At 34.8% G+C, this 12,062-nt stretch overlaps 1 protein-coding gene across 9 annotated transcripts in view; it reads left to right on the plus strand.

The window, feature by feature from the left end:
* LOC311172126 (E3 SUMO-protein ligase RanBP2) overlaps positions 1 to 12,062 on the plus strand; it is a gene marked incomplete at its 3' end in the record, with an annotated part of 72,068 nt that overhangs the window by 16,230 nt on the left and 43,776 nt on the right. For all 9 annotated transcript variants that reach the window (XM_084235295.1, XM_084235287.1, XM_084235288.1 and 6 more), the window contains exons 5-12: positions 2,752 to 2,982; positions 3,302 to 3,447; positions 5,659 to 5,851; positions 8,231 to 8,318; positions 9,453 to 9,662; positions 10,193 to 10,374; positions 10,467 to 10,642; positions 11,116 to 11,239. In XM_084235295.1, the coding sequence (XP_084091421.1) occupies positions 2,752 to 2,982; positions 3,302 to 3,447; positions 5,659 to 5,851; positions 8,231 to 8,318; positions 9,453 to 9,662; positions 10,193 to 10,374; positions 10,467 to 10,642; positions 11,116 to 11,239 (1,350 nt within the window). The remainder of the gene's footprint in view (positions 1 to 2,751; positions 2,983 to 3,301; positions 3,448 to 5,658; positions 5,852 to 8,230; positions 8,319 to 9,452; positions 9,663 to 10,192; positions 10,375 to 10,466; positions 10,643 to 11,115; positions 11,240 to 12,062) is intronic.

A 12,062-nucleotide genomic window follows, 5' to 3' on the forward strand; every position in this document is an offset into this window, starting at 1 on the left:
TTGTATGCATAAATAAATAAATCTTAAAAAAAAAAAGAACATGTGTGTTGATTAGAAGATTATTTTTCTTGTAACAAGAATTAGAGATATGCCTTAAGATTTCTTTGAAAACTGATTTAAAACTAGATCTTTCTTATATATGCCATTATTTGGAATTGACACTTATGAGACTTGTAACTGTTTTGCAAAGTAATTTGATTTCCCTTAAAATTTAAGGTATAAGATAGTTTTTGACATTTTTTAAAAATGAATGAAAATAATGGTTAGAGGTCTTTTTTCCCTCGAGTATGAGAATTGAACTTTTGTAAAGCATCCGTGATGGTGCTGATCTTTTACTTATTTATTTTTGTTTAAAATTTTTTTTTATTTATTCAAGATTATTTATTTTTGGGTAGAAGAACTGGGGTATAGGCCAGAGGTGCAGGGAGAGAGAGGCTTCACTGGAGACAGAGTGGGGACAGTGAGGATTTACTGAAATACATAGGCGATTTACTGAAATACACTGCTAGGGGGAGCAGCAGTCGAGATAGGATGGATCTGCTGTGCGATATGTGGGTTAGCTTCCTAGTGGGGGATAGAACTCAGGCTGCAATGTTGACAGTGGTGATAGTGTGTGATAGTGCTGAGACTTAACCCTTATGCCACCAGGGAGGCCCCTTACTTATTTTTAAACATACAGTTGTAGCCTAATGGGTCCACCTTCCCCACCCCCACCAGTTATCGAAAGGTCAGGTATAAGTTATGCAAATGATTCAGGAAGATTGGTAAAGGAGAGAGGACAATGAAATAATAGAGCACTAATGCAGAGCTTGGTCTTTGCTAGGTGTGGTGAGCAGGGAGATGAGTTTAAGTAGGTATGGTAAAGCGGGATTTATGTATGTAGGCTTCTGTTTTGTTGTCAGAAGTGAAAGTTGAAGGAAAGTGGGAAATTTGAGGAAAGAGGAATATGAAGTGACAGTTTCAGGAAATGGTGAATTAAGTCTATTAGAGGTAAAAATAGGTTTTGTTCCAGACATCATCACTTTTTGAGATTTGAGATTATGAAAGTGAATCAGTTAGTCTGGCTGTCATTTCCCATTTCCAAATGTTCTTCCCTTGGTTGTTCAACTGTTAATATTTAGGTATAGAGCAAGCAGATGGTAGGGTTTTAAGGGAAGGTGGAGGAACTTAATTGAGGAAATCTGCAAGCAATACTTATAGATAGTATGGGTATGACATTTTAGCTTCACAGAAGGAAAATATTTTATGTGAAGTTGAAATGTGATGATACTGTATTGAAGAGTACATTTTACATGTTACAGGCAAATATATATGTCATTGAGGTTATATGAGCCCCCATTGAATTGGAAGAATGAAAGGCATGGTGTTCTGAGTGGTATGACCGAAATACAGATCTTGAAGACACCTAGAGGTTGAGATTGGAGTGCAGAACAGTGCCAGTGAAGATGAAGTAATTAAAGAGCTGAGTAGGGCCTCCCCGGTGGCGCGGCGGTTGAGCGCTGGGTTGCGAAGCTCCCCATGGCCTCTGCGGCGCCGGTTCGATCCCCGGCTGCTCCCCGGCCACCGGAGGAGGGTCCCACATGGCGCGCAGACCTCTCCTGCCGCCCGCTGCTCCCCTCAGCAGTGTCCTTCGGTCCTTCTGCCTGCTCTGCTCCCCGCTCTGGCTCTGGTGAATCCTCTCACCCTCCCGCGCTTCTGACTGTACCCAGTGCTTGTATAAACAAACAAACAAATAAATAAATAAATACATGGAAAAAAAAGATTTATTAAAAAAAAAAAATAAAGAGCTGAGTAGCCAGTCTACTCTCTATCTTACATCTTTCAGTTGTGTTTTTTTCAAGTAAATACTTCATTATGTCATGAAAAAGGCATTGTCAATCAACTAAATATTTGCTGGAAAAAAAGAATTTATAAAATTAGACAGTATGTGGGCATACTGTTTGACATGTGAATGAATAAGATGCTGTATAAGTATTGCAAGTCAACACCAACAAAAAAAAGGGAAGAAAAAAAATCACATAACCATGGAAACCATATCACATTATGACTAATTTACAGGGAATATTTAAAAAAGAAAACCCTTTATTTCTACAACTTCCAGTTGTTAATACCAATGACAATTCTTAAATATGAAGGAAGAATGTTCTATTCCAGTTGCTCGTGAGGCATGGGTAGAGTGAGTACATAGCTTTATTTTTAGGAAACAGAATTATCTGGATATGTAACTGGGGAGACAGGATTTGGAAATGACTTTGGGGGTGAGTAGCTCACAAATCCTACTTCCTCTATTTGATGTAGGCTAGCAGAGAAAAAGGTGCCCTGGCAGAAAAGTGATGGGTACTATCTCGAAGTGTTAACCCATTCACTTGACGTGAAGAGATGAAACTGAAAATATAGTGGAACAGTAGAACTAAAAAGTGGGAGTGGAGGTGGTAAGGTATGGAGTCAGGTTTTGGGAAATCTGGAGTTTACAATAAGGATGCTAATATTAGGATTGATTTGGGGATGCCTAGGCTTTTGCTGGTGACTTGGGTGTACAGGAATGTGGGACAGTAACTCTGGCAGTTGCTGAGGATGGGCAACCACTGCCACTACATAATCTCAGATGTTGCCAAGTAAATATTTTGAGGTGTAGCTTCTGGGCTTGAAGCATCTTTCAGAAGGTGGTAATTTACTAGCTAGAGAAACTGGGTATTATATATTTAAAATTGCATAGGTGTTTCTCTAAAGTAATGATTTTTTTTTAAATAGGAACAGCTTTTAGATTGTAAAGGTGAAGATGGATGGAATAAACTTTTTGACCTGATCCAGTCAGAACTTTATACAAGACCTGATGATGTCCATGTGAACATCCGACTCTTAGAGCTGTATCGCTCAAATAAAAGATTGAAGGATGCTGTGGCCCACTGCCATGAGGCAGAGAGAAACATAACATTGCGTTCAAGTTTGGAATGGAATTCATGTGTTGTGCAGACTCTTAAGGTAGGTCCAAAAACACCAAACTGTTGGGTCTCTACAATTCTGTATATAGACAATTACAACACATTTAAAAACAGTGTACTCCAAGACAAATTTCTTTCATTCATTGCAGCAGTTATGAAATGAAATTTTTACCAGAATGATTTCAACTTACGTAGAGTGGACGGATAAATATGACAAATTTGTATTTTTGGTGTTTTTATAGACTCATAAAAATCACTGTAATTTTACAAATACAGGAGTAGGTAAAGGAATTTGTAGTTATAAAATGATAAATTTTGTAACACTTTGTGAAGTTTTTTAATTTTTCTCTACAAAACAGGAATATTTGGAATCATTACAGTGTGTGGAGTCTGATAAAAGTAACTGGCAAGCAACCAATAAAGACTTACTTTTGGCCTATGCTAACCTTATGCGTCTTACACTCTCAAGTAGAGATGTGCAAGAAAGTAGAGAATTATTGGAAAGGTATGTTAACTTAAGGAGTGTACTTTAGTATGAATCACTAATTTTTTCTAGTAATTCAGTCCTTTAAGCTTTGAGTCTACTGCATTTCTGTATTACAGGATTTTTTTTTAAAGATTGATTTATTTATGCATACAAGAACCGGGGTTCAGGCCAGAGGTGTGGGGGCATGAGAGTATTCACCACAGGCAGAGTGGGGAACAGAACAAGAGGTCTGACTGAAATACACTGCTGAGGGGAGCAGCGGGCAAGTCATAAAAGGTCTGCTATGCCATATGGGTAGCTCCCTGGCTGAGGATGGAACTCGTGCTTCAGTGGCTGCAGATAGCTTCATAGGCTGCGTCTTAACCCCTTGTGCCACCAGGGAGGTGCATATAGGATGATGTTTATAGAAGTTATAGTTAATAGAAGAAAGTATGTGGAAGGAATCTTTTGTGGGCATTATAGTTGGTTTTGTATGTCCTTGATTTTTAGAGAACTGTTATAGTTTATGCCTGCTTAAATTATCCTTATAGTGCTTTTGGCATGCTTGAAGAATCAAGCATGAAAATGAATGTTCTAGGGACCTACCCGGTGGGGGAGTGGGTTGTGTGCAGCGCTGTGAAGCTGTTTGCCGCCTCTGCAGCGCAGGTTCTATTCCCGGCCTGCCAGGGAGATAACCGCATGGCAGGGCAGACCTCTCCTGTCTCGCCCGCTGCTCCCTCCCCTCAGCAGTGCTTTTGGTCCGTCTGCCTGTTCTGCTCCCCACTCTGTCTCTGGTGAATCCTCTCACCATCCCGTCACTCTGGCCTGTTCCCCAGTTCTTGTATAAAATAACTAAATCTTAAAAAAAAAAAAGAAAATGAATGTTCTGTTCCATATTTTGTAATTATGTAAATGATACAATCTTCAGTGAACATCAGAAAATAAACATGTCAGATGTTGTAGTATAAATACTTAGCAATAATTGTTTTTCAGAAAATATTCCTTTAACTTACAAAAAGGTTCACTAAAATATAATGTTTGATATTTTTTCTGTTTTCCCAAATTTTGATACTGAAACTCAGTATCTCTACTTAATTAAAACAAATTCTTTTGACCAAAACATCACTTGGATTTGTATAAGAATAGCTTAGAACAGGGGTTGTAGACCATATAAGAATTTTACTACCTGATTTTGTCAATAAAGTCTTTTTGGAACATAGTGATGCCTATTGTCTATGGCTGATATAGATACACTATAGTGGTGTAGCTGAGCAATTGTGACAGATTGTATTCTTGCACAATCAAATAAAATGTGGCCCTTTACATTAAAAGTTTGCCATCCACACTGTTGTTTAGACTCTCCATTTATTTGAAAGTAATTCCTTTTCCCCCATCTAACATGGAAAAAAGTTTTCACTGAGGTGTAAGGAGATTGGTATTTTTTGAAAAGAAGTAGTTAGTTCCCTAAGATGATTTTTAGTAAGAGTAGTGTGTGAAAAACTAGTTTGAACTTTTATATGATTTTAGAAAATATTTAGGAAATTTTCTTTTGCATGGCTTATCTACTAAAAAATTTTCAGTTTATAAAATAAAATAAGGGTGAATGAGACAAATAATTTCTTAGCAATAGTATAAAAATAATTGGAGCTTCATGGATTCCCCCTGACTAGACTTCATGCAAATTTCTATTAAGTAATTTTGTTTGTCTTATAAAATTAAGGTTCTGAGAATGATTAAGATTTAAAATAACTATTTAGTATATAGTGAATAATGAAAAATAAAATATATTTAGCTTTATAATTGATATTGTAAGAATAGGGATTACAGTATTGATAATAGTATTGTATAAGTTATTTAATTATAATTTGAAAATGACATGTCTAATTTGAAAATTTCAACTTTGAATTAAATAATGAAACCATATGATCAAGAAGAAACTGGAAAGTAGACTCCCAGTTTTTTCTTGATCTGTTATGAAACATTCTCCATAATCAGTAGTCCTGTTTGATATACATCTGGAAATAGCTGTTCAGGAAAAGATACCATTCTAGAGTTTAAGTTTTGAAGTATAGACAGTATGTGGGATAAAAATAATCATTAAATGATTTACAATTTATAAAATATTGAATAGGGATTTAGTAGAAGATGAAGCCTGAACTTAGACTCCCTTATTAGTTTTATTTTAAATAAAATAATGAAACCATCATTATTTGCAATACATTAGGTTTAATATCTAATATTTTACTACAGTTTTGATAGTGCTCTTCAGTCTGTGAAATCTTGTGTGGGTGGAAATGATGAACTCTCAGCTACTTTCTTAGAAATAAAGGGACATTTCTACATGCATGCCGGTTCTCTGCTTTTGAAGATGGGTCAGCATAGTGATGTCCAATGGCGAGCTCTCTCAGAGCTGGCTGCATTATGCTATCTCATAGCATTTCAGGTAAGCCTTCCAGTTTTGGGTGCTATTGACATTTTACTGAGTTGTATTTCAGATGAGCTGTGTCTTGGTATGTAACGACAGTGTGAACAAACCTTTACAACTAAAGTTTAAATAATTTGATAGGTGAAAATAAGATTTACACAGGACTGGTGAGGTGGTTTTTAGGTATATTGTTGCATTGCTGGTGGTAGTCTACATTGTTATATTGCCATTTTCAAGATTTGATCTTTTTACTCTGCAATTTTTGCAAGACCAGTATCAAGAGTTTGATCTTTTACTCTGCCATTAATCAGAAAAACTCATATATTGGATAAAACGATTATAAAAGATACATAATTTGGACAAAAAACTAAATTTTGGGGGTTTGGTTATGTAGGCTAGTATAGAAAAATATGATTATCCCAAACATTTTAGCATCTTAATTGACAAATATTTATGTAGTATGTAGCTAGCATTTAGGAAAGTATATTAGGAAAGTATGATAAATAGCAGTATATGCATGTTTAGGAACATAAAACATATAATGTGGCATGAGGGAAATTTGCCAAAATGTTAACCTTGATTTTAAGATGATGAGTTAGTAGTTGTTTATTCTTCCCTAATTTATTTTTGTAGTTTTGATGTTTTCTTTAGTGGACTTTCTTTAATTCTGAAATGAAAAGAAATAAGCAGTATGCCAAAAATTGCATTAAGTCTGGCTTATAAAAATTGTTAATCTTTAGAGGGAAAGGAAAAAGAATTCACTGTGGGATTACCTGTAGAGAATTCTCCTTCTTTCCAGTTCATATTATGTGGATCTTTACAAAAGTTTTGATCTTTAGTCCACAGTTTGGGTGCTATTGTTTGCTTCACATTATCATTTATGTTCATAGTGATATATTAGTGAAATTAATGAAGTTTGCAAATACAAGTAAAGTTTGCTAATATATAGAAATATTCTTAAGGTAAATAGTCCTTACATAGCTGATTTTCTGATTTTTAATGGAAACTAAAATCTATTAATTTTTTAATATATGTATTGTAAAATTAACATATAACAGTTAACTTTTTAACTTAGATCTTTATTTAATAGTAAAAACTGACTCTCTGTTAAATCTTCTTTCCTAGAAGACAGCCACTGTTACTAGTTTCTTGATCCTCGGTGTTTTTTCTGTGTATACCAACATAACAGTGTACTCTGACTCTACTTTTAAAACCTATTTTGCCTCAGCAGATATGTGCTTTGTTTGCTATTGAATACTTTTTCACTGTTTTTCCATAGTTCTGTTTCAGTACAGACATCTACCTTTTTATCCTTTTTTCCTTTCTCCCGTCTCCCCACCTACTTACCTACTTCATATCTGCATTGAGAGGATATATGATGGAAACCTGTTAGATGCTTGGATTTTATGTTATCATTTGTTAAAAATTTATCTAAATGAATAGAATGCAAGCATATAAGGGAAGTGTGAACTGGCATAATGGGTCCTTAAGGAATCATGTCAGGCTAGCTTCTGTCAAACTCTTGCAACAGGGGAATGCTGTGGTTATAGTAAGTATATTTATATTTGAGATAGGCATTAAATAGTCTCTCTTGAAATCTTTTAATTTAAGATGAAGAAATACTGACTTTGAGTAGAGTCATAACTAACTGATCACAAACAGTAGTTGTCAAATAATGTTTGAATTATGAATTCAGGTAAGTTTGACAACAAAAAATTGTATTACATTCTGATTCTCTTTGTTTGCTCTTCAAAATGTATAGAAGAAAGTTTGGAATTGTGTTTAGAAGACTTGTGGATGATAAACCTTGTTTCTAATCTAACAGTCCAAAGCCCATTTCTAATCTAAAATTTAAAATCAGAAGCTATTAGATTCTTAATTGTTGTTGAAAAATTAACATCCTAGATGTTAACAAGTCACATTGTTTACAATTCTAATGGTATGTAAGTATACTGTAAAAATGTTTTCTACTTCAGTGTCTTAGTCATTTACTTTTCTTCCCTAGGGGAACTAATGTTAACTAATTTACTGTGAGTTCCTCCAGAAATGTTTTATGTGTATAAAGCATCCACCAAGTGCTTGTAAATAGGACTGGGACTGTCTTCTGCTGTAGTTCTGTTTATACAAGCTAGAAAAATTATCTTAACTAAATTTTCCAGTGCTCTAAATGTGATTCAAGTATGCTTTTAGTAGAAAGTAATTTCTCAGAAATGATCTTTGTAAGTATCTTTTAAAGTCTACCTAAATTCCCTGGTTCCCTTTTTTTTTTTTTGCGGTGGTTTTTCAACTCAGTTTAACTGCTGGTTAACTGTTTAATCAATAAATACAAGGTGATAGGAAGAAATGTCCTAATATAAGAAATATGGGTATTAATAAAGATTTTTGATTCTATAACAGATTCCAAGACCAAAGATGAAGTTAATAAAAGGAGAAGCTGGACAAAATCTGCTGGAAATGATGGCCTTTGATCGTCTCAGTCAATCAGGTAATAGTTAATATTTAACTCTTGTTGTAAGCTTTGGTGTATAGTTAGGCTGTTGGTTAAAGCTTATATTGTTCCAGTATTCCACAACCTTTTTTTTTTTTTTTTTGTGAGAGATAGACTTTCAATTCTTGAAAAAGTGACTTTCCATTTTTTCCCTTACTACTCTTTCAACCTTTTCAGGACTGTCATAGATCACTTTGCAGTATGTCAGTTACAAAATGAATTGTTTTTTAATGTCTTTGATCTGGGTATTCTGGAACTTATCTCTGTAATTTTTTGAAAGATAGTGTCTATAAATAACCAGACCTGACAGAATTGCTTCCAGGAGTGTTTCTATTGAACAGCTTGAGAAGAAGTTCATGTACCATGTAATTCATTAATTGAAAGTGTGCAAATAGTGGTATTTAGTATGTTCAGAGTTCTGTAGTTATTGCAATAGTTAATTTTAGAAATTTTCATCACCTCAAAAAGAAATCTTATACCCTTTACTCTCCCAACGTTTCTCCAAATCCCCTAACCCTGGGCAACCGCTAGTCTTAGATTTCCCTGTTAACATTTCACATAATTTGAATCATAAATATGTGGTCTTTTGTGACTGTCTTCTGAGCTAGTGTTTTCAAGTTCTTGGGTAATTTAGCATGTGCTAGAACATTATCATCTAAGGAGTGTTTTTCAAATAGGTTCTTCACCACAAACTTGTTGAATCAGAATCCTGTGGTAGTAGAGTCTAGAAATAAATATTTCTTCAAAACTTTTTAAAGGATGAATCTGACCAGCCAGGTTTAGAAATAGGTGCATCATGTCAGAGAATTTGAGTTTGACCCTACTCTCCTATGGTTACATAAATCCCACACTTTTCCTTCTAAAATGTAAATACTTTTTGGTGCTTTCATACACATTGTCTGTTTTCTTTCCATTTACTTTATAGCATGTGAGCACAGATATTACTAAGTCTGTAACACATATTCATTTTTTATATAACATGAGATCCCTATTTGTTATCTAGCTGTGGTTGTTGGGTTAGACCTGAAATAATTTATTTCCCCTTAGGATATGTGAATGAAACTACTGAGAGGTGTGAGTAAAATAAAAACATTCTTTATTATTTAATAATGGATATAATTTGTCTTTCAGGGCACATGCTACTAAATTTAAGTTGTGACAAGCAAGACTTTTTAAAAGAGGTGGTAGAATCCTTTGCCAATAAAAGTGGGCAGTCTGCTTTATATGATGCTCTGTTTTCTAATCAGTCATCTAAGGATAGATCTTTTCTTGGAAGTGATGATATTGGAAACATTGATGTACAAGCACCACAGCCTGATGATTTAGCTAGATATGATGTTGGTAAGTTGCATCTTTCAAGGGAAACTTTTTCATCTTAATCCTTTTTATATTAGGAGAAAAATGAAGGCAAAACAAATAGACTTGTCATGATCTCGTTATCCAAACATAATGGCAGTATTCTCTGATAATCTTTTCAGGGTTTTTTTGGTTGTTGTGGTTGGGGGCGGGACACAATGAATCAGGGAGCAAGTATAATCTGCTTTCTGAATTAGCCACAATTTCCTTGTCCTCTTACAACTATTCTAATAATGACTATTCTTTATTTTGCCTCTGTCAGTAGATTTTACTTTACTGAATTCTAATGAATCTTTTTTTCTTGTATGGACTTAAAAAGAACTTAATTACTTGTAATTAAGTTTAAAGTTCCTAGATATAAATGTGAATACCTTTAAATAGAACACGATTTCTGATACAGAAAAGTAATTATAAAACTTAAGATAATTTTATGTCAGCCAGTGGTTCATGTTGGCAAAACTGATGGCACAAAAAGAAATCCAAAACTTCAAGCCAGTTTGTCTGCTTTGTTTCAGGTGCCATTCGAGCACATAATGGTAGTCTTCAGCACCTTACCTGGCTTGGCTTACAATGGAATTCATTGCCTACTTTACCTGCAATTCGAAAATGGCTAAAACAGCTTTTTCATCATTTGCCCCAAGAAACTTCAAGACTTGAAACAAATGCACCTGAATCAATATGTATTTTAGATCTTGAAGTAAGCACAGATTTAAACAATTTATTTTTTTGTGCGTGTGTTTTAAAATTTATTTTCTAACTTAAATTGACTTTTTTTTTTTTTTAAACCAGGTATTTTTACTTGGTGTAATATATACCAGCCACTTACAATTGAAGGAGAAATGTAATTCTCACTATAGCTTCTATCAGCCACTATGCTTGCCACTTCCTGTGTGTAAACAGCTCTGTACAGAAAGACAAAAGTCATGGTGGGATGCAGTTTGTAATCTAATTCACAGGAAAGCAATGTAAGTAGTACGACAAACATACTTATTTAACTTCTTGCCTACCCCTTATCAGGAATATAACTTAATTTTCATGGAAGGTTTAATTGAATTATCATATGGGAATTAACATGCAGCAGTTCTCTCCTTATGCATATTTCTTTTTTCTGAGGTTTTAATTACCTATAGTCAGCCTGAGGCAGAAAATACTATGTATAATAAGATTTTGAGAGAGACCACATTTACGTAACTTTTATTACAATATATTGTTATAATTTGCATGGTCCTATTTTATATTAATTTTTGTTGTTAATCTCTTACTGTGCCTAATTTATAAGTTAAACTTCATTGTAGGTATGACCATACAGGGAAAAACAGTATATAGAGGGTTTGGTACTATCTGTATTTTTTAGGCATTCATTGAGTGTCTTGAACATATCCCCTGTGGAGTATTGTACAGGTGTTGAACTTTGTTTTTATAAATTAAATTTTTTTAGACCTGGAACCTCAGCAAAATTGCGACTTCTAGTTCAGCATGACATAAATACTCTAAGAGGCCAGGAAAAACATGGCCTTCAACCTTCTCTGCTTGTACATTGGGCAAAATGTCTTCACATAACGGTGAGTTCATTAAAGTGTAAACATTTTTAGGATTGTCACCTTAATTGTTAAAAATCAAAAACTTTTCATTTTGGGGGCCTCCCTGGTGGCGCAGTGGTTGAGCGCTGGGTTGCGAAGCTGCCCGCAGCCTCTGCAGCGCCGGTTCAATCCCCGGCTGCTCCCCGGCCACCGGAGGAGGGTCCCACATGGTGCGCAGACCTCTCCTGCCGCCCGCTGCTCCCCTCAGCAGTGTACCTCGGTCCCTCTGCCTGCTCTGCTCCCCGCTCTGGCTCTGGTGAATTCTCTCACCCTCCCGTGCTTCTGACTGTACCCAGTGCATGTATAAACAAGAAAACAAATAAACAAATAAATAAATAAAAACATGCCTCTAAAAAAAAAAAAAAACTTTCCATTTTGTCTTCTAAAAACATAAATTTGTTCATATTGTATGAAGTGTATTTGTTAAATCTTGCCAGTCATTAATCTAATAAAAAAGCAATATAACAGTGCCTGACACATAGTAAAAGCAGTAATTATTGTCTAGCTTGAAAAATATTTTTTTTATTTATTGAAGTAACTTTATTTTATAACACTGTATGGGTTTCAGGTGGTACATCTCATCTCAGTCGAGGTATATATTACTATCCCTACCACTAAATACCCAGTCACCATTTATCACCAACTAGTTGGTCCAGTGTCTCTGTCTAGTCCCTACAAATTCTCCTCCCTTTCAGAAAACCTACACCATTTTGTTTTTGGAGTCAAAGGGTTTGTTTTGTTTGCTTTTCATTTTTACTTTTAGACTTAGATTTTACTTTTCATTATATGGACAAAAAGGTAAGTC

This window comes from Talpa europaea, assembly GCF_964194135.1.
Source record: "Talpa europaea genome assembly, chromosome: 6".
NCBI lineage: Eukaryota > Metazoa > Chordata > Mammalia > Eulipotyphla > Talpidae > Talpa > Talpa europaea.